This window comes from Gopherus flavomarginatus, chromosome 5 (genome assembly GCF_025201925.1).
Source record: "Gopherus flavomarginatus isolate rGopFla2 chromosome 5, rGopFla2.mat.asm, whole genome shotgun sequence".
Taxonomy (NCBI): domain Eukaryota; kingdom Metazoa; phylum Chordata; order Testudines; family Testudinidae; genus Gopherus; species Gopherus flavomarginatus.
In genome coordinates, this window is record NC_066621.1 from 97,554,548 (window position 1) to 97,577,377 (window position 22,830).

Sequence of the window (22,830 nt, forward strand, 5' to 3'; positions counted from 1 at the left end):
CTGGAGAAATGGGGACTCAGTGTCTGTGTAATGAAGAAATGAGCTGCCTGTTTTAGGGCAGGTAATTGCAGGGATCTGTGGAGCCTCCCCAGGGTGCTGTAAAACCTAGCTTCCATTGATTTCTCTGTTGTGACCTCAACTTCTTCCGTCCTTTCATGGTCTCCCTCGTTTAAATGAGTATTAGCACCAGCATCGTGCTGCTCCTTCTCCACACGACAAGAAATTCCCATTCTCCCAGCAGTTTGCAACTGGATTCAGCTCTTTCGTGTAACATGGGTGGCCTGTGCATTCATTACCTCCAGGCTCAGTTGTTGCAACACACCTAGGAATGAACTCAACATCTGTAAGAAAGCTCTGAATGGTCCAACAAGCAGCAGCATGCTGCTAAATGACACGGGCCAATACAAATTGGTGCTCTACTGACTGCATTCTGCTCTCAGTCTACTAGAGGGTCAAATTGTCTGTCCTTGTACCTGACCTTCAAGGTCATTAGTGGGCTGGGTCCAGGCTACTTCAGGGATCAACTCTTCCTCATCATCTACAATCTTCTTCTGATAATTGTGCTATCCTGCAGCCCAGGGGAATGCAGTTCGTAGGAGTGGAAGACAGAGCTTTTTCAGTGGCAGGGCTTTGCTGGGGAGCTCCCTTTCAGAAGAGTTTAGGATAATAGGAAATTTCACGGTCTTCAGGCCCTGGTGGGAGACTTATTGCTTCATAATAATGCTTCCACAACATCCATCCCCCCATACTCCAAACCCACAGACTAAGATCAGGAGGTTTGGGATTATCTTAAAAAAAAAAAAACAAAAAAAAAACTTAATGCCAAGGCGGAGTGGGGAGAGAAACTGAAGAGGATTCCTTAAAGCTGCATGTCTCTACTTGTGTTACTTTGGGCAGGTGATTGAATGTTAGAGCAGTGAGTGTGGTATAAATACTTCATTATGCTAGGACACTGCCGTGTCTGTCAGGAAGAGCTTTGCATTAATTGAACATTCTCATTCTGCTGAGCTTGGAATGACATTCTCCTGGTTTTGTTCTTTTACTCATCCTCCCCATTACAAACTGCAGGGATCTCTACCCTGTGCTGGTGAAGATTCTCCAGTCCCTGCCCCACTTGCTTAGTGATTGCCAGGAAAACCCCACATTTCCACTTTCCATCCAGCGAGCTACATCTGTGATCACCCTGCTGACCCACGTGACTCAAACTGCAGGCTGCACGGCAGAGCTGCAGGCCCGGCTCGGCAGGTAGGCCTGTCATTTTCGGTCAGCTGTGGTTTTAAAAGGGACACTGTCCAGTTCTCTCCAGGGCATTGTGTGCAGTACCATCGCAGAAGCATGGATGTAGAATGGCCTACCCTCCCACTTTGTTTAACCTTCACTTTTAGATAGGTCATGTTTGGAGCCTAAACTATATGACAGTGTCCTCTTAACAGTCATGTTTTCCAGAGGTACCATCAGTGTGCAGTACACAGAAGAAAGCAGGATCCCTGTCGCAAAGATGTTACTGGGTTTTGCAGAAATTCTGCAAAAGGACACATGTTTTGAGAGTAGCTGAAGTAGGTTGTCTAATGCATTGGGTGTGACATAAGGAGGAACAGGACAGTAACTAGAGATGGGGATGTATGTGGAGATTAGAGACAGAGCTGATCTATCCTGTACCTGGTACTTCTGTGTAATGAAAGTTGTAGTCAACTGAAGTTAAAAAATGCATCATCGAAGCACTTTCCCAGGAACACTAGTTTCTCCCATTGAGGACCTGGTTATTGTCCTCCCATCACTCCACAGGTGAGAGTGCTGCTTACGCATACTGAAGGTCACCCGTGCAGGAGTAGTTAAAAGATAGGAAACAAAGGGTAGGAATAAATGGTCAGTTTTCAGAATGGGGAGAGGTAAATAGCAGTGTCCCCCCAGGGATCTGTACTGGGACCAGTCCTGTTGAACATATTCATAAATGATTTAGAAAAAAGGGGTAAAGAGTGAGGGGACAAAATTTGCAACTGATACAAAACTACTCAAGATAGTTAAATCCCAGGCAGACTGCAAAGAGCTACTAAAGGATCTCTCAAAGTGGGCAACAAAATGGCAGATGAAATTCAGTGTTGATAAATGCAAAGTAATGCATATTTGAAAACACAATCCCAACTATACATATAAAATGATAGGGTTTAAATTAGTTATTACCACTTAAGAAAGATCTTGGAGCCATTGTGGATAGTTTTCTGAAAACATCCACTCAATGTCTAGCAGCAGTCAAAAAAGCTAACAGAACGTTGAGAGTCATTTAGAAAGGGATAGATAACGAGACAGAAAATATCATATTGCCTCTATATAAATCCATTGTATGCCCACGTCTTGAATACTGTGTGCAGATGTGGTTGCCCCATCTCAAAAAAGATGTATTGGAATTGGAAAAGGTTTAGAAAAGGGTAACAAAAATGATTAGGGGTATGGAATGGCTTCCATATGAGGAGAGATTAATAAGATTGGGACTTTTCAACTTGGAAAAGAGATGACTAAGGGGGATATGATTGAGGTCTATAAAATCAAGATTGGTGTGGAGAAAGTAAATAAGGAAGTTTTATTTACTCCTTCTCATAACACAAGAACTAAAGGTCACCTAATGAAATTAATAGGCAGCAGGCTTAAAACAAACAAAAGGAAGTATTTCTTCGTACAATGCACAGTCAACCTTGAGAACTCTTTGCCAGAGGATGTTGTGAAGGCCAAGAGTATAACAGGGTTCAAGAAAGAACTAGATAAATTCCTGGAAGATAGGTGCACCAATGGCTATTAACCAGGATGGGCAAGGATGGTGTCCCCTAGCTTCTGTTTGCCAGAAGCTGGGAATGAGCGACAGGGAGTGGATCACTTGATGATGACCTGTTCATTCCCTCTGGGGCACCTGGCACTGGCCTGTCGGAAGACAGGATACTCGGCTAGATGGACCTTTTGGTCTGACCCAGTGTGGCTGTTCTTAATGTTCTTAAGTGAATTCCCATGATGGTGCTGGTCAGCTGTAGTTTTAAAAAGAAATACCAGAGGACTGGTGAGGGGAAATGGGCATCATTAATAAAGCATCGTTTGGTCCTCCATAAAATGCCACTCAAATAAACCTATTCCATGGTGGGTTTTATTTTTAATGAAAAGCAAGTTTTTTATGCCTCTTTTGGATTCCCTTTGATTTCTCCGTCTAAGGGTTGGAGATTCAGCTGCAACAGCTTGCATTAGTGTATGTGAGAACCAGGCACTTGATGAGCAGTAACAAAGTGAAACTCACCTGCCTCATTTTATTGTCCAGACCTGTGATTCTCAACTTATTTACCATTGTGGACTGCATTCACTACTATCTCTATGGCTCTGAGGATGTCACATGGGCTGCAGCTCTTTGCTGATTGGGCCACAAGGAGCCCGTGGGCCACAGGTTGAGAATCACTGGTCCAAACTGAGTGAGGTGCAGAAAGTGAATGGTGGAAAGCAAATTAAATTTTAGACATTCTTCCACCCTTCAGAATCTGAATGACAGGGATATGTGAGAAAAAGGCGTATGAATTTTAACTTGACAATGACATGAGTATTCTTGTTTGCAAATTCCATAGGGATAATAAAACACCTCATTTCAAGACCATATCAAAGTTCCTCAGGGGGAGCTAAACCTATTACTACATTCCTCACCACTGTTACTCATCTGCCTCCTGCCCATCTCAATTTTTTGCAATGAGTATTGTTCCATGAGCTGCCAATGCATTCTGCTATGTGTATTCTCCACAGCTTTCCCTTATTTGACTGAATACCAGACTATTACTGTCTATCTCCTTCCCCTTATTTCTATGAGGATGAGTGGGAGTAAATAGCTAAATTGCATAGCAGAAAAAAATTAATAATGGGTTCCCCTAGGGAATCAATATTGAGTCCAGTGTCTTATAGCAGAAGAGTAGACAGCGGAGTAGTAGAATTTCCTGAAGATGGTTGGTTGGAAGAGAGCCAGGAGCTCCAGAATGATCTATCCAAATTGAGTGATTGGGTCAGCACGGCAGATAAATTTAAAATAGATAAGTAAAAGGGAATGCTGGTAGGGGCAGTAGGATTGGGTGAAAATATTAGCACATACTGGTACGATCTGAATTAGCTGGAGCCCCTTGAGAGATCTGAAGTTGTTACTGATCATTCCACGAAGGCATCTGCTCAAGGCACACCAGCAGTTAAAAAGCTGCTAGTAAAGGGGCAGGCACACATGGCACTGTGTACATCCATGAAGCAGATTGGGCAGGTTTGTGGTGGCTCTGAGCTGGTATCTTTCCCTAGTGTCTGCCAGTCTAAGACTGCACATAACTGGAAAGTCTATTTTTAGCTGTGAGGGTTCAAGGATAAGATTCTTGCTGAGAAATTCCCCTTTGCCATCATCCTTCTGTTATGTTGCAGCAGTGGTCCAGGAGATGGAGAGCAGATTCCTCCTCCACCAGTCACCTGGAATCAGGTGTCAGGCCTGAGACCCTTCCTGGAGACCAATCTGAGGAGGTCTGTCCAGGAAATGTCCCAGCTGGAAACCTGGCAAGCTCTCCAGCCTCTTACAACAACATACATCATCTACTTGGGGGTTTACTACAGCGTTTGCAGCCAACAGGTAAGTCCTGTTAAAGAACCAGGATATCCTTCCATGTTACCTGCCTGTGTGTTTTCTTCCTAACTCCTTAATTCCAAGCGAGGCTTGAAATGAGAGCAAGTTAGAAGGAAATGTAGCTGACAGCATGTTGAGGACTATACACTAATCGCCAGTCCTCAAATCCAGGTTGGCCAGTCTTTAAACTGCAGGCAACCATTGGCTGAACTGCCATTGTCCTTCACATTCAGCAGTGCCCACAATCCTGTTTTCCCTGTGAGTGTCATCCCATCAGTATTTGGAGTATAGGTACAATGAAGATTAGTGTATTTGCTGCCCAAAGGGCATTTGAGGTAAAGTTCTGTAAAGACAGGGAGAGGAACCCAATAACTGACATGGTATATGACCATCTTTAGAGTGAATTTTCTGAAATGTGTCAAGCCTCAAAATACATCAGCCTGACATCTTACATTTATTCACAGAAAAAGTATCAGGCAACCACAGTGTAAGCATCCTCTGCAATGTCCTGCCAAAAGGCCTCAACTCTGACCTGGAAGAAATATCTCTTAAGGGTGTGGAATAATTTGGTATCTCTGGCCATTCAGTCTTTGCTGCCCCCTCCGAGAGTGCCCAAAACATGTGCACTGTAGTGCTAGTTCAAGTGGTGTGGAGACTTATCCACTAGGAAGTGGATGGAGACCTTGGAAGTTTACTTCAAATAGGCCACCAAATAGCCAAAAGATGCTAATGACTTTCAGTTGCTACAAACTTGGGGCTGGATTTGAACTGATGGCATTAGTGTTTGACATCTCCAGCACTCATTGTCAGACATTTATGCCATCCAGTCCTAGGATGTTTAAAAATCATTTTTTTTAGAATCTTGAATTCTAATTCTGGAATGCTTTTTCCTTTAGAAAGAAAGAAAATTGTGTGTAAGACCCTGCCAGTACAAAGATTACTTACCCCCAGTAATGTTCTGGTGGTTACATGAGATGAAAAAGTATGCTAAACAGTAGTTGGCTGGTACAAAAATCTGTCTGTTATTGTCACAGTTCACGGCAATTGCGCGTTTATTTTCCCCTTCTGTGGTGTAACAAGGACATCTCATCTAGCTCCCCAGACATTGCCTCTCTTGGAGGGAGACATGTCTCTTTCTCCCTTCTGACCGGGTGTTTCCAGGCTGCGCAGTCCCCTGACTATACTATGATATTCCCCCACAAAAGACAGGCTGCTTATGCAGACTTGTTTTGCCTTCTCTTTAGAGACAGTAGACCATGTAATTGCTAGTTATCAGTTACCACACAGGCTCTGTATAAGCAAGCACATTTTCTGTTAAAGTAAAAGCATTACAGAGAAAACATACAGAAAACAATAGAAGAACCTATACGCATGCTAATAAGCTTACCACAGATCACTCCAACAACAAGGCCTCTGACAGGTCAGCAGTGCTTCAAGCCCCCATGCAGGAGTTTTCCTGTAGCTTCAAGTTTGTAAGACCCTTTGCTCAGAATAAGAGCCCTCATGACTCTGAGAGTTACCCAGTTATCTGATTTGGGCCTCTGAAGACACCATGAATAGGTAATCAGCTAAACAATGGTTTTCTGCTCAAAGTGCAGCTTCACAAGGATGGATTTCAAGGTGGATCATTTGCATTCCCCGACCCCAAGTGTTTTCTAGGCAATCCACTTCACACGAATTGTCCCCAAAAGTCCTTTGAAGTCCCCAGTACTTCCCAGAAATTGCATGAATCCTGTGTTCCTCCTTAAGAAGTTCTATATAGTCCACAATAGTACAAAGATATTTGCATTTTTAATACAAAGGACTCTTCAAATACTTAATTCCGTAACGTTTGTCTGAGATATTGAAGGATATTGTCATACCTGTCTCAGTAGCAATCATACAGTGGTGACTCTCATGGCTTCCTTATGCCATGCCCACTAGAAGGCTCAGAACTGAGGTGTGCATCTCCACTTCACTGAATAATCAGCTGAGTCTCTTTCTTGAGAGGGATTTAGTTTGTTCTTTGTGGGGTGACTGCATTCTGGTGAGGTGAAGGAGAGGCAAAATTCTCTGCAATACTTCTTTAATCTCAAGTGTTCCTTACTGAGGGCAGGAGAAATGGAAAGGTCCCCTAAAGGCCCTGCGTTGGGAATGTAAAATGTTATCGTGCATTGCTCATCTAGGATGATGTTTGGCCACACTGGGAACTATTAAGCCTCTGTGGCTAAACTGATCTCCTTATATGCTGCTGATTCTCTTGAAGTCTTTGATAACACTGCACTAGAGCTACCCATCTTTTAAATAACAAGGCAGTTACATTAGCTCTTGTGTTGTAATTGCAGTCCTTCAGTCCTGAAACAGGCAACATAGTTTTGTATCGGTGTGTTTAATGGAAAGGTCAGCACATTGGGGTGTCTCATTGGTGTAGTGGGAGGCTTATCCACCTGTAGCAACTTACTGTAACTCATAGTATTATTGCTAAACAAAAATCTGTGTGTATAGGGCAAAGAGCTATTTTAAAGAAAAGGTGGGTGGTGGGGGGAGAAATCTAGCTGTCTCTTCCCCAAGAACAGTTTGTTCACTTCATTTGAATGTCTTCAGATATGCCTTTTTTTCAATGATTTCTGCAGCCATCACTCAATCCAATTGACTGCCTGGAGGAAGTGGAGCGTTTGACATCTGAGGTGCTGCTGCCTCTCTTCAGCCAGCCTGCCATGCACAGAATGTGGGATCTGCTCAGGTAAAACCACTCCAAGCCAGACTGCTGCTACAGCTTAAGAAGTTAGGTGCAGTCCCATTTCTGACCTGTTTGAGCAGCAGTGCAGGGAGAGGCGCAGTTGTGTGACTGAGAACATTTCTTATAAAAATAAAGAACCCCCCTAGCAGGTGCCTTGAATATGTGAAAACTGTAGTTTTAAGAGCGTTAAAAATTCCTACTCTGTTGAAAGTGCAGAGCTTAGCAATTCTGTGTCGTGAGTGTGCCCTTGTGATCCATTAGTTTGGAAGGTGGGTGATATGCAAACAGCCTTCTTAAACAAAATTCTACAGATGAAGATTTATTTTAAAGGGATGAGAGAATGCTGAAGCGCTCACTTCTCGCACGCCAGAGATGTGTGAGGAGGCACTCTGAAAAATCAATCATATTTTCCAATTCCTGTGTTCTAGGTAGGGCTGGCTTCCTCAGTCTTTGTGGGTAAGATTTTCTTTGGCAATCTGGGTCACGCTTACATATGGAAAAATGTTAGTCTGTTTGGGTACCTATGGCCAGTAGTTCTGAAGGCACAGCATAAGAGATGGGGTTTTGTGCTCCGTGTTTCTGGACTTTGTGAACAGTTCAGCAAAAGATTGGAATCCATTAGAACCAACATGTTACATTATTTGGTATTGCAGTACTGCCTAACAGCTCCAATTAATGCCCCATATTGCTGGGTATTGTACTTGCATGCAGTCGCTGGGATACTCCATTTGGCTCCAGTTTATTGTATGGGTGTTTCTGAGATGTGGGATTCTATCTGCAACTTACTATCAAAGCTGTCAGTGAAATGAGTACCCATGACTTGATCTCCCTGTCTCTCTTCACACAGGCCGTGCTCTGCCCTATGCAATCCCTTGTCCTGTTCCCCAGCACCAGAGTCTGTCCCCAGCATTGTGTCTTTGAGTTGCACTGGAGGGAAACCCCAGATGAGTTTAGTTGGCTCCAAGTCACCCTTCCCCTTCCTCACTGCCCTCCTCTTCCTCATCAACAACATCACCCATATCCATAAAGGGCTGGTCAGCAAGGTGAGTAGTGGCTTCTGGCTATGAATGCTGCATGAGTGATAGCCCAGCAAGGGGGTAGAAACTGTACACGTGATTCAAGGGTAATAGTATAAGGTAACTTATGCTGAACAATAGTTTCTTTTTGCTGAAGAGAAAACAAAGTAGTTAGTGGCAAGGAGTCCCCTGTCTGTTAAGATCCTGTGAGACAACACCTCAAATAGCATGTTCAGTCGTGGGATCCTCAGTACCCGAAGGACTTAGAGATGCTGGAAATAATTTAGCGAAAAAATGATCACAGCACTCAAAGGATTGATTTGTAGGAAAAGATCAGAACAGATAAACATTTGTAGTTCAGCTAAGTGATGGCTAAGGTGCAGGATATACCTGAATATTTGAATAATCTAAACACCGTGAAGTAGAGGTAGAGAATAATTGTTTAAGGTTGTCAAAGGAGATATAACTGGAGTAAGGGAAGAAATTAAAGAGACACTTAGGATGGGTATCAAGAAAACCTTTCTTCCAACTAAGCCACTACATTATGGAGTAATCTCCTTAACGAAGCAGAGGTTCATGGCCAGAGACATCTAAAAGTAACCTAAAGCACTGGAGAATATATTGTATTGAGATTTACTCTATATTAGCTCCCTGGGGATGAACTATGTGACCTAATAGGTTTCTTCTAACTCTAATTTCTGTGAATGAAAAGGTAGTGGCAGTGAGTAAATTCAGATGCATGTGAGCAGGCGATGACATCCCCCAAACCATACTCTGTACTTTGCTGGAGAGAAAATGATGATGGTACAGGCCAACCTCAAATCTACTTTCTGGTTTTCTGCTCAAGTGACTTTGCAGCTGCATCCTCCTCATATAACAACAGAAGCCATGTAAACCATTATGCTGATTTTTTTTCCCATGTGCCTTCTTTTGAAGCATTGTGGGATCTGGTACAGATGATTCTGGTGTTCATACAAGGAGGCCTAGTTGTGATTGGATGTATGCAAAGTAAAGAAGTCAAAAGACTGGGAATCTCTGAAGTAGAGCCTCTTACTGCAGTGGAGAGGAGGGAGGTTTCATCAGGACATCTGAGTGCATATGAATGCCCTTGTCTGAAGTAGCCTACAGCAGCTATTCTCTGTGGGGGACGAGGTGACAGATATGGGAGAGGATTCTCTCCGTGAACGGGGTGGTGTTGATGGTATTTCCCTCCGTTTCTGGTTCTACAGTACACCTCTGTGCTAGACTTGAAAGGTCTGAAGGACTATCTGCTCCAGAGCTGGCCCACCGGACCCCTCTCCATAACCCCTTCATCTGCCTGGATCCTGCGGCATGAATACCATCTGCAATACTTTGTGCTAGCCTTGGCTCAGAAAATGGTAACCCCCCCCCAGCACTTTAATCATTCTTACCCCGACAACTAACCTCACCCTTGGCTCCCTTACCAGCTAACATATCGGACAGGCAACTAATTATTGAATCAGCTGGTCTTTGTCTTGCCTCTGATGGCCCAACACACCTACTAGCCAAAACTATCATAATTTTACAGTTATTTATACAGAGCCTTAGATCCCAAATCACTTTGCAGACTGTAACTACAGGAATCCTTTCACCCACTGTTGAAAGACAGCTGCCTCTGGACTTGAACACAGAGGCTGTTTTATTAACGTACAGAAACACAACCTAAAGGTCTAGGACAGACCTGCACAACATACGGCCTGCGGGCAGCATGCGGCCCACGGATGCTCACTGTGCGGCCCACAGCCAGGATTCATAGGGCTCTGGGCTGCCCGCAGCCACAGGGAGCCCAGAGCCCTTTAAATCCCAGCCGCCAGGGCTGGCTTTAGGCCAATTCAACCAATTCCCCAGAATCGGGCCCCGCCCCTAAGAGGGCCCCATGCGCAAGCCCCAATACAGTGTACCAGCAAAAGCCAATGCGCTGTACAGGGGTGGCCCAGCTTCCTCAGGGGGCAATTTAAAAGGCCTGGAGCTCCCAGCAGGGGCTGGAGCCCCAGGCCCTTTAAATTGCCACCAGAGCACCACTGCTGGAGCCCTGGGGTAGGGCTGTGGAGCTCTGGAGGCTATTTAAAAAGTCCGGGGCTCCCGTCGCTTCTACCGCCCCGGCCCTTTAAATAGCCACCAGAGCCCCACTGCTTCCCCAGGGTTCCCGTGGCTACGTAAAGGGCTGGGGTGGTAGAAGAAGGGGAGCCCCGGGCCCTTTAAATACCCCCAGAGCCCTGGGGTAGCGGGGGTCTCCGGGGGCTTTTTAAAGGGCCGGGGCTCCAGCTGCCTCTGCTGCCCCGGTCCTTTAAATAGCTGCCAAAGCCACACCACTTCCCCAGGGCTCCCTCAGCTATTTAAAAGGCTGGGACGGTAGAAGCAGGGAAGCCCCGGGCTCTATAAATAGCCCCCAGAGCCCGGGGTAGCGGGGGTGGGAGGGCCTCCAGCTGTCTCTGCAGCCCTGGTCCTTTAAATAGCCCCCGGAGCCCCGCCACTTCCCCAGGGCTTCCGCAGCTATTTACAGGGCTGGGGCAGTGGAAGCAGGGGAGCCCCGAGCCCTTTTAATAGCCCCTGAGCCCCGGGCTGCTGCTGCTACCCTGGTGGGGGAGGGAGGAGGAGGGGGCACTCACCATACAGGATGGGCTGTACCCCCTGTACCTGCACCCGCTGCCCGCAGCCAACCCCTGCTGCATCCGCTGCCTGCAGCCAGCCTGTCTCCAGCCAGCCCTGCACCCCCTGCCCGGCCCGCACCAGCCCCTGTCTCCAGCCAGCCCCTCACCCCCTGCCTTGCCTCCAGCCCTGCACCAGCCCCTGTCTCCAGCCAGCCCTGCACCCCCTGCCCTGTCTCCAGCCAACCCCTGCCGCACCCCCCTGCCTGAAGCAAGCCAGTCCCGCACTCCTTTGTCTCCAGCCCTGCCAACCTATGCCGCACCCCTCCTCCCCCGTGGCCCTGCCTGAAGCCTGTCAGCCCACCCCACACCCGGTCCCCAGCCTGTCCCACACCCCTTGCCCAGCCTGCCACCAGACCCTACCTCCAGCCCCCTCCCACCTCCAGCCAGCCCCATGTCCACTTCCCAGGGAAGTAACCCTGCACACCTGCTTCAGGGAGCAGCTGGGACCGACACGTGCACCCTAGCACACCCTCAGGGAGTGGTGGAGCTCATTTCTAGTTCAGACACATCTTTTTAAAAAAGAACTTTAGGTAGGGTTAACATACATCTGTATTTTCCCAGACATGTCAGGCTTTTTGGTTCTTAAATCGCCATCCAGGAGGAAAATACAGATGTATGGTAACCCTATTGGTACAAAAAATACATACTGTGGCAGAACTTTTTATAGGGAACCGGTTGCTAAGAAATGAAAGGCTTTTTTTTACTTGTTTTTTTTTTTCAGTCCTCTCTGCCGGGGCCCCGCCGAAAATGTTCAAATTCGGCCCTGCACTTCCTAAAGCTGGCCCTGCCAGCCGTGGCCGGAATTCAAAGGCTCTAGGCTGCCCGCAGCCGCAGGGAGCCCAGAGCCCTTTAAATCTCAGCCGCGGCCGGGATTCAAAGGGCTCTGGGCTGCCCGCAGAGATTCCTGGCCGTGGCTGAGATTTAAAGGGCTCAGGGCTCCCCACGGCTGCAGGCAGCCCAGAGCCCTTTGAATCGCGGCCACGGCTCCAGCGGATGGGCTGGGGCTGGGATTTAAAGGGCTCGGGCTCCCCTCAGCGGCAGGAGCTCTGGTCCCTTTAAATCTCTGCCCCAGCCCCGCAAAGCTATGGGTTCCCCCAGCTACCGGAGCCCCGGGCCCTTTAATTTGCCCCTTAGGGCTCCCAGCCACCTCTTCAGCTGGGAGTCCCTGGTTGATTTAAAATCAAGTATCACCTCCCCACCCCCAACCTTCCTTTTTGGCCCACAGCTGTTTTGGTGGGGCGGCGCTGGGGAAGGAGGGTTTGTTTCTGCAGGGCTGGGTGGTGCTGGGGCGGGGTGTGGGGGATGTGTTTCCGCGGGGTCGGGGGGTTTCGGCCCTCAGCTGTTTTCTTTGGAGTAATGTGGCCCTTGCCGCTTTACGAGTTGTGCAGGCCTGGTCTAGGACAAAAAGGGAAGGAAAACTATCTCCATATGAAAACTGTCTGTTCCCGTGCTCTGACTCAACATCTAATTGATGTTTCACTGATGCCCCCAGGCCAGCTAACTGCCCCCTGACTCGTAACTGCCTCCTTGAGACAAGCTGCAGTGTTCTCATCTGTTGGGTTTTTGTTTCCTGTGCAGGCAGGTGTTTGTCCGGATTACACCCAGCATGCCTCGCTCCATCATTGTGTTGCCATGGCATTGTTAAGCCGTCTGTTGCCAGGGAGTGAGCATCTGGCTCATGAGCTCCTTTTGGGTCTTGCCTTTAATCCAGAATTCATTCCGTAAGCTTTGCATTTTTTTCCCTTAAGAACCTCATTCCTTGCCTGTAGTTGGGATGTGGGAAATCTCTTGGAAAAGAAGGGGGAAAAAATGGATTTTTATATTCGATCATAGTTATGATTTTCTGCCTTTATGGGTGTGACTACAGTGCAATTAAAAACCCACAGCCCATGCCAGCTGACTCTGGCTAAGGGGCTGTTGAATTGCAGTGTACACATTCAGGCTTGGGTTGGCACCCAGCCTCTAGGTGGGAAGGTCCCAGAGCTTGGGCTACAGCCCAAGCCCAAACAGCCTAAGGGCTTGTCTACATCACAAAGTTGCAGCGCTTGTGAGGGGGTTACAGCGCTGCAACTTAGGAGGTGTACACATCTGCAGGGCATCACCAGCGCTGCAACTCCCTGTTTGCAGCGCTGGCCGTACTCCCGTTTTGTCTCGGGTGTAGAGGATCCAGCGCTGGTGATCCAGCGCTGGTAATCAAGTGTAGACACTTACCAGCGCTTTTCTTGACCTCCGTGGAATAAGCAGGTATCCTAGCATACCTGAGGAAGCCTCTGGTAATCAAGCAGGTCTCCTTCCCCGGTTTGCTCTCGCGTTCCCTGAGCAAGCAGGTCTCCTTCCCTGCGGTTTGCAGGGTGGTTCGGGGAACGCGAGAGCAAACCGCGGCGAAGCTGGTCTCCTTCCCTGCGGTTTGCTCTCGCGTTCCCCGAACCCCGAGCAAGCAGGTCTCCTTCCCTGCGGTTTGCAGGGGGGTTCGGGGAACGCGAGAGCAAACCGCGGCGAAGCTGGTCTCCTTCCCCGGTTTGCTCTCGCGTTCCCAGAACCCCCGTGCAAGCAGGTCTCCTTCCCTGCGGTTTGCTCTCGCGTTCCCCGAACCCCGAGCAAGCAGGTCTCCTTCCCTGCGGTTTGCAGTGGGGTTCGGGGAACGCGAGAGCAAACCGTGGTGAAGCTGGTCTCCTTCCCCGGTTTGCTCTCGCGTTCCCCGAACCCCCCTTGAAGCCGCCCAACAGCGCTGCAGTGTGGCCACATCTAACACCACTTGCAGCGCTGGTTGCTGTAAGTGTGGCCACTCTGCAGCGCTGGCCCTATACAGCTGTACTAATACAGCTGTAACAACCAGCGCTGCAAAATTGTAGATGTAGACATACCCTTAGCCTGATCCCCACGAGCCCAGGTTGGCTGGCAGGGAGTAGCCCCGGATGTCTAATTGCAGTGTAGACATGTGTGGCCTGAGTGAAGACAGACACCGTAGTGCGTTCCTCTGCAATGGGATTTGTTGATGAAGGTTGGAGGCATTAACTTCAGGTTTCTCCCCAGCACACTGGTAATGAGAGAGACATGATGGTTTGCTTTCCCCCCTCCTCTTAGTGCCAGGTGTCCTTCTGTCCCCATCTAGTGGTCTCACCTTCCTTACAGCAGCAAGGCACCAATGCTGAGTCGAGATTTGGTAAGATCTGTGAAACAGATGGAAATCTTGCCCGCTACTGTTTTCTGCCCCCCATTGGAAGACATTTCTAAATCTCCCTTTCATCCTTAATGTTTAGCTGCCTGCACAGTTTGCTCCAGTATGGTAAAGCTGAAGGTTTAAGAGGTAACCACAGATATTTTCTACCTCAGACTAGTGAAGACTGAGCATCACAGATGTGAGGCTTTCAGTGTTTGGCAGTGGGGACACTTGGGCCTTGTATTGCTTCTGAGTGTCTCCATGTAGCTTGCCATGGAGCAATGGTACATCCCTGGAAAAGGCTGGATGAACCCACCTTAAAAATACTTCAGACTTCTCCAGTTCTTTTCATGTTCACAGTGCTTTACAAACACTATCTAATCCTCCACAACAGTCTTCCCAGTAGTCTCCAGCTAACAGTTAAGGAAGCTGTAGTTGGAATCAGTGACTGAGCTGAGATTAGACCTTGGGGGGGTTGATTTCTCTGTCCTGTAGTCTAAGCACTAGACCACATCTCTCCCTCTCAATCCCTTATCAAAGCCAGCTGCAAAACCAGCAGAGTGAGTATTGCCCTGTCAATGCAAACGGGGCTCCTGCGGTGTGTGTTTTCTCACATCAGTGCCCTGGCAGCACTGCGTAGCCAAGCATGTTATTATCTACCTAGACAGATAACACCTGCTGTCACGTCATCTGGCACTGCAGTTTCCAAAGATCATTGCTTCCCTTAAGAGTAGCAAGAACTCTACTGGTGTGTTTCTTTATGGCAATGGGCTGTGCTCTTGCCAGCTGCGAGCGCATGATCTTCCTCACAGCAGCGACCTGCCAGTGGCATCTGGGATGCCAGAAGTGTCATGTCATGCCAGCTGGGAGCCATAGATGGGTTCAGTGATGCTGGGTATTCCATTGTTCCTGACTTTGGAAAGGAAATATAGAAGCACACGGTCTGATTTTGTGTGTGCGCGGGCAGGGGTTAAGTACCAATATTTATGTTTGTCTTTTATTTTACAGAGAAGGGAAAACTGGAGGGCCAGAAGCAGCTGATTTCTCCGATATCCTACATCTGGGCACAAGCACAAAGCTGGCACAACCTGGCTCAGTGGCTGCAGGTTTCCCCAAACCCCACCGCGGTGTGTTGCTGGGAGAATCATACCAGCATCTTCCTTTCATTCGTGCCTGTTACCTCTCTCAGTTTGTTCACTTGGAGCCTGCTCTTGCCCGTTCCCAGGTAGCCTACCAAGGGCAAACTTACCTCGTCCAATCGTTGCTGCTTCCTGAAGTCAAAGGGCCCATCCTACCTTCTGACTGGCCATTCCTTCCTCTTATCAGCCTCTACAACAAAGTGACCGGTGCAGAGACGGGAGGGGCTGTACTGAACACTCTTCCTCCTGATCTAGTGAACACTGTGACCCGGAATCTGCAGTGGATCCTGCTCCTGGAAACGTGGCGTGCCGGAGTACTTCAGAACATCCCAGCTGCTGCCAAACTGGCACGGCTTATGTGTGTGTTCCTCACAGGCGGTGACCTGTTCCTGGAAGGACCTGTTCATTGCTACACAGCTGCCCTTCTCGCTCTGTATTGCCAACCCAAGGTCCTGGACTCCTTGGAATTGGATGCTCCTCTCCCTGGCTTGGCATCATTCCATGACCTCTATATAAGTGTCCTGGAGCAGTTTGAAGGAGTCTCCTTCGGTGACCCACTTTTTGGAGCCTTTGTTCTCCTCCCTTTGCAGAGGCGGTTCAACGTTCAGCTGCGGCTGGCAGTTTTCGGGGAGCATGTGAGCACCTTGAGAGCCCTGGGAGTGCCACTCAAACAGGTAACCTCTGGGCACACTACTTGGCAGTCACTTTATTCCCCAAACTGGGATATCGTCACTATCATTATTCTTCCCTTTCTGCATTGGGCAGTCTAGCTGTCTCTTTCCTGTGTGGCAGTTATACTTTTAGTTGGTAAGTTTTGTTCTTGCTGAAGAAATCCAATATGTAGAACATTAAATGTCACGTGGGCTGAAGGTGATATTCCTTCAGTTCAGGGCTATTGTAGGAGTTGTTGATGGTGCCTGCTGTAGTCAAGGTCCTCGGTACTCTCTGCCAAACTGAACCTAACCTCAAGGTGAGTGGAGGGCTGGTTCCTGGATTCTGTGGCACTCTGTTGCTGGAGTGCTGGAAATTCTGCAGTAGTCTTCAGTTAAATAACCAAATCAGAGGTTTTTATTGAATTCAGTGGGAAATTGAATAATACAACCTGCATAGAAGGTTGCATTAATTAATATAATGTAACCCGTATTAACTTCAGTGTATTTTACACTCTCTGTATATCTTCAGTATATTACGTGCCAAAGATTTTTCTATTGACAACTCCACTTCTATATTAAGTTTATTGAGGGCTACTGGAGGTTTTAGCCACTAGAGAGGGATTGTTTGGGGCTTACAGCAATGGGGAGGAGCTGGAAAGGTGTTAAGATTGTGGCCTGAGTGCACACACTGGTTCTTTTAATAAAATGATTAGGAGTGCAATAGCAATATGTTGGCATTTAAGTTGTCATCCATTTTAAATGGAGGTTTTAATTTTGGAGCACAATGCTATGGTCTGGCATGGATTCCACAGCCACAAAACTATGGAATACAGGGGCTTCTGACTAGCAAAGGTTACAGAAAAATTTCAGTTCTGATCCCTTGTTTTCACATGCTCATACATTTATGGAGTATTAAATATTTAGGTTGATATTTTCCATGCTTTGTCACTGCTTGAAAATTAATTTTGTTTTGGAAAGTTTGAACAAAATCCCTCCTTTTTTTAAGTTATAGGAGAATGATGGAAAAAATGCTTTAAACAAGGGGAAAAATTCCAGTGACACTGTTGCCACAACAAAGACTGAAGTTTGAAACTTGGCATGGACACCCTTTTGTCAGTGAGGACTGTTGCCTTTACTTGATTTAAAAAGTAATTGGAATTAATGTAACAGCGATGATCCTCCTAACCCTGCATACTTGAGGAAAATCAGCTGAAAATTATATTTTCAAAGACCCTAGGAAGTTAGGTCAAGAAGCTTTGTTAATGCTTTTTTAAGGTGGACAGTTAAGTCAGGAAATGCAAAGGTGAAGCTTCCAACAGTAGTGTAGACTCTTCCCCATTGTCTGCTTGCCCCTTTCTGCTTAGATGCATATATCAATGTATTAAACTCACTGGCTCGTTAGCGGGATACAGTGATGCTAGCGTGACTCTCCTTCATAACTTGAATGTGCTTCACCTGCCAGCTCCTCACTGTTTCAGTCACTACACCCGAGCGTAAAGGCAACCAAAATTTTGCGTCCAATAGCATATTCTTCAGTCTAGCAGGCAAAGGTATAACATGATCCAGTAGCTAGAACTTGAAGCTAATGAATTCAGGCTGGATATAAAGGATACATTTTTAACAGTGAAGGTAATTAACCACTGAAACAACTGGAATTGTGCTGGATTCTCCATCCCTGGCAATTTTTAAATCAAGACTGGATGTTTTTCTAAAAGATCTGCTCTAGGAATTATTTTGGGGAAATTCTATGGCCCGTCTTAGACACAAGGTCAGACTAAATGATCACAGTGGCCCTTTCTCTTGGAATCTGACTATTTTGGCTGTAAGCAGAGGAGGTATTTGAGGATGCTCTGCAGAGGAGCTTGTCCTGTTGGTCAGTGACACACACCCTTCGGGAAGGGTGATGGTGCTTTTTTGGCTTTATTGCAGTTTCCTGTGCCGCTGGAGCGGTACACCTTGCCTCCTGAGGACAACCTGAACCTCTTGAGACAGTATTTCCGAACACTGGTCACTGGTGCGCTGCGTCATGCCTGGTGCCCCGTTCTTTATGCTGTGGCTGTGGCTCATGTGAATAGCTTCATTTTCTCTCAGAATAGCACAACAGAGGTATGTCACGGATAATCTTGGGGTTCAGCTACAGGGTTCGGAGCTGGGCAGTCCATGCTCCTGATCCCTTGCTCTACGCACTAGATTGCTCCTCTCCATTATATAATGCATGAGGCCTGAGAGCTGAAGTACCAAGAGGCAAGAGTAGAGTTTCAGCTGTGGAAATTTGAGAGCGACCCTATTGACCCCACTGCCTCCAAAATCTTTCTCGCTTGGGGAAGAAGAGAAGGGATGGGGTGGGACCGGGTCACGGCTACTGCATATTCAGCTGTTCTGCTCTAGAACAAATTGTTGTCTGATGCAGCATAACAATAGGCAGAACTCCCTCAGGAGTGCTGCACTGTCTGAAGTGCTGCATTGAGCTGAGCATCTCTCTTTTGCTCCCAGGAGGCTGACGCTGCTCGGAAAAGCATGCTGCGGAAGACCTGGCGGTTGGTGGATGAGGTAGGCTCCTCGGCACTAGGCTCCTCGGCACCCAGCTCTTGTACTCGGAGCAGAATTATACTGGTGTTGAATCATCATAGATTCAGCTTTAGCTCTTGGACTCCCCATTTATCCACCCTTGGCAGATTAAACATGAGTCACTGCTGTCTTGAGCAAGTGAAAATTTAGTGACAGGATTTTGGCTTCTAATGCCTAAACCTGAGCTCTGACAGCACTATACTGACCCCGCTACAAATGAATGAATGGCAGAGATGCCTTTTGGGAGTGAGATGGATTTCCTGTTCTCTCATTCCATGAAACTGGCTTGAGCGCTATTCTATCTGGATACCTCGAGGTCTGGGGGGAGGTTCCATTCTAGCCCAGCCATGAGCAGGAGGCCAGCACAGGTTTTCATGGCCCACTCTCCTCTGCTTACCTTCTAAACTAGACTTATAAAATAAGTTCACATGTTCTTCCCCCTTACCAGAAGTCATCTTTTCAAAGAAACAAAACTTCTTCCTTCTCAGCCCGAATTGTCATGAAGCGCCATGCCAGTTTGTGGTGCTATATTTTGTATTACACAGATGATAAATATATACATTGTTAGTACCCATTGTCTAAGGTGGGCTCCCTGCGACTCAGTCAGACCCCATCTCTGAGTGCTGACAAGAGCAAGGACGTGGGGTGGGCATGGTGGTTGTATACAAATGGGGTAACCTCAGGCAAATAGAGCACAGAGGAAGGAAGTGAATCTTCCTCAGAGAGAGCTAACACTCCACAGATTTTTCTCTTGTGTTGGGTGTGAGGTAATAGTTAAATCTGGGCTTCTAGCTGTGGTGAGTGGGTAGAATTTTAGAATCTCACTTGCTCCCACCATACTTAATGGCTGCTTCTTTCTTCAGGTATTGAAAAAGCATCTTCTCTACTACAAAGTGCACAACCCAGAGAGTCCGATGGGCGTCGACCTTTATGAGCAGCTCCCTCCCATTCGACTGAAGTACCTGCAAATGGTGACCAAGAAAGAGCCCAAGGAGAACATGCAGATGTCAGATCCAGAGTGAAGCATCTCAGCAACAGGAGGACTGAGGGCTGGGAAAGGTCATTTTAGACAAGCTGATGAAAAAATTAAGTGAACTCCATGGGGTACAATGTTGCCTGGGCATCCTTGCCATATTGGCAAAGGGAAAGGCAAATAAACCCTCTCAACACTGTGGCACATCACATGGCTTCTAAGGATGTGGATGACCTGTACGTAGCCTAGGTATGTCTAGTGCTGGAACATCCTTTTGAATTCTGTTTGACTTGCTGCTGCTTGGGGCTGGAGATTGCGAAAGAAACATGCCTGTGTAGTGGAATGTGAGTGCAGACTGATTTAATAAAACTAAATTAAGTGAAATAAAGTTCAGTCCTTTTTGATAGAAGTCTGATTTTCTTAATGTGATTTCTATGGCCATCCCCACTTTCTGAATGCTAGCCTCTCCCTCGCTTTTCTGGATCCTGAGCTTTGCAGAGTTTTGTCTGTACGCTGGCAATATGAGGGAAGGAAGAAGCTGGTTCTGTGGAAGTGTCCTTTTCTCCAGCAGAGTCTCTCAGAAAGTGCTGCATGCACTCAGTAAGCCACACAGCTGTACTGTGTCAAACCTCTAAGGAAGCTATGCCAGAAACCTGGGCTCTGCGCAGATCCTCCTGTGGCCCTCTCTTGAATGGGCTGAGAGAAGCGTTTTCTCCCCTTACTTTTTAATCTTACTAGATTTTACAAAATTATCTCTCTGCAGGACAGGATGTTTAGCAGCTTCTACCACTCCCCATAAGAAAAAATAAGTATCTGATTGTTTGACTAGAAAGTGCATAAATCGTCTTTTGAGGAAAGAAATCTAAGGCTTAAAGTGGAAGTTACTAGGCTAAGGGATCAGTATGTTTAATAATAAAACTCCCAACCCTTGACTAGCCTCCCGGTCCTAATCCTATATTTTAACCTTAGCTACCAGGGCTAGCAGTGTCATGACAAAAATAACTGAGCCCATTGCCAGGCACAGCACTTGCTGCCATGAGCAGTCACACTGGTGTCCGTGCTTACTGCTCTGAACAAACCTCTCCCTTGCAGGCAACTAACTCATTTCATGTAGGCCACTGAGCTGCTGTGAGATGGTAAGGACTTTGTAACTTGCTGCCAGCCTGGACTGAATTTGAACTACTGACCTATACATATGCCTCTCTTCCCAGTCCCAAGTCCCCAGAAAGATAAAAATCTCAGATACTCCTGCAGCAGTTTCCCCCTCTTTTATTTCAAGCAGGATCTGGGCAGTGCTAGTGTTTCTTTTTTAATCCTTTTTCTATTCTTATCCTTTTTCGGTTTCAGTTTCTGATCTGAGGTCTTTCACAGCTGAAAATCAATAGCTCATAAAGCCAGACCTGCAAGAAGTAGCCATATTGATTTTTTTCTTTTAAAGGTGCTAGCTATGATAAAACTTTTACTGAAATCTTTTCCACTTTAAAAAAAACAACAACAAGTAGTCCTTGTGGCACCTCTAGAGACTAACACATTTGGGCATAAACTTTCCTGGGCTATAACCCACTTCATCAGATGCATAGAGTTGAAAATACAGTATGCAGGTTTAAATATACAGCACGTGAAAAGATGGGAGTTGCCTTACCAAGTGAGGGGTCAGTGCTAATGAGGTCGCTTCAACCATGGTGGATGTGGCCCATTCCCAACAGTTGACAAGAAGGTGTGAGTATCAACAGGAAAAACAATTTTTTGTAGTGACCCAGCCACTCCCAGTCTTTATTCAGGCCTAATTTGATGGTGTCAAGTTTGCAAATTAATTCCAGTTCTGCAGTTTCTCTTAGAAATCTGTTTTTGAAGGTTTTTTTTTTTTGTTGAAGAATGGCCACTTTTCAGTCTGTTATGGAGTATCCAGGGAGATGGAAGTGCTCTCCTACTGGTTTTTGAATGTTACAATTCTTGATGTTTGACTTGTGTCCACTTATTCTTTTGTGTAGAATCATAGAATATCAGGGCTGGAAGAGACCTCAGGAGGTCGAGTCCAACCCCCTGATCAAAGCAGGACCAATCCCCAGACAGATTTTTGCTCCAGGTCCCTAAATGGCCCCCTCAAGGATTGAACTCACAACCGTGGGTTTAGCAGGCCAATGCTCAAACCACTGAGCTATCTCTCCCCACATCTGGCCAATGTACATGGTAGAGGGGCATTGCTGGCACATGATGGCATATATCACATTGGTAGATGTGCAGGTGAACAAGCCCCTGATGATGTGGCTGATGTGGTTAGTCTTATGATGGTGTCCCTTGAATAGATATGCAGACAGAGTTGGCACTTTCCACTTTCTGTGTCTCACCATGACAAGAGTCCCAGCCGTACTCTTCCAGGAAAAATACGAAGAAAGATTTAAGGGCTGCTGTTGCCCATTAGATAATTGAGTTAGCTAATCACATAACTTGATGGCACAACCTCCTTTGCCAAAACCCTTCTAGTCCATTGTTCTATGCAAAGTTGAGTTTTGGAATGTACACAAATTATAAATAAACATTTATAGTTCTGTAGCTTTTTTGGAACTAAGGGGATGCTCATTCCCTCTCTTTATTTAACCTCTTACCTGGGGTTGGGTGGCCTTGTCACAGGCAGATGGTTAATTAATACATTGGGAATACCATATAATATGGGAAATGATGGTGGCCATGGAGCAACACTCTGTGGGTTCCCCTTCAAGTCAGAGGTTTGGAGTCCCCTGTGCTAGTATATGGGGCTCGCCTTGCCTACAGGTGGGAGTTTGAATCCTGGTACTCAGAAACCTGGATACTGAACCTTGGGTGCACATACAGTGGAGGGTTGTGTACATATGACTCACTGGAAGACCATGACTTATTTCTGGGAAGCACTGCTTGTTCTAACAACCTTCTCTCGCCATTCCAAGAGCCAGTAATAGTGATGTTTGTGAGAGAATAGCTGCTGGAATGTGTCATCTGTAGGTATGTCTACACTGGAGTTTGAAGGTGTAATTTCCAGCTCAAGCAGACATACCTACACTAGCTCTGATCTAGTTAGCATACTAAAAATAGAAGTGTAGCCACCATGATGGAAGCCATAGGAGGGGCTAGCCACTCTGAGTACAATCCTGTCAGAAACCATAGGAATATAATCAGTGTTGCTAGCCCAGTCTGTTGCTCACACTGTAGCTGCTACACTTCTGTTTTTAGTGCACTAGCTTGACTTTCATGCCTTTAACAACAGGCGTTTAGGTATTGAATCCAAATCACAATGTTTGCCCCACTGGAAGAGTTTTCCTCATTCACAGTGTGCAGTGA

At 46.7% G+C, this 22,830-nt stretch overlaps 1 protein-coding gene across 8 annotated transcripts in view; it reads left to right on the forward strand.

Annotated features, from left to right (window-relative positions):
* RPAP1 (RNA polymerase II associated protein 1) overlaps positions 1 to 19,924 on the forward strand; it is a 57,918-nt gene extending 37,994 nt beyond the window's left edge. For 3 of the 8 annotated variants that reach the window (XM_050954789.1, XM_050954790.1, XM_050954791.1), the window contains 10 exons: positions 1,069 to 1,245; positions 4,420 to 4,621; positions 7,228 to 7,337; positions 8,182 to 8,377; positions 9,580 to 9,729; positions 12,601 to 12,743; positions 15,191 to 15,995; positions 17,904 to 18,080; positions 18,468 to 18,524; positions 19,406 to 19,924. In XM_050954789.1, coding sequence (XP_050810746.1) covers positions 1,069 to 1,245; positions 4,420 to 4,621; positions 7,228 to 7,337; positions 8,182 to 8,377; positions 9,580 to 9,729; positions 12,601 to 12,743; positions 15,191 to 15,995; positions 17,904 to 18,080; positions 18,468 to 18,524; positions 19,406 to 19,564 — 2,176 coding nt within the window. In that variant the 3' untranslated portion in view covers positions 19,565 to 19,924. Of the gene's footprint in view, positions 1 to 1,068; positions 1,246 to 4,419; positions 4,622 to 7,227; positions 7,338 to 8,181; positions 8,378 to 9,579; positions 9,730 to 12,600; positions 12,744 to 14,106; positions 14,186 to 14,282; positions 14,330 to 15,190; positions 15,996 to 17,903; positions 18,081 to 18,467; positions 18,525 to 19,405 lie in introns of those variants that run through there. The other 5 variants (XM_050954792.1, XR_007774628.1, XM_050954793.1 and 2 more) reach the window with 5 other exon arrangements.
* The last annotated feature ends 2,906 nt before the right edge of the window (positions 19,925 to 22,830 follow it).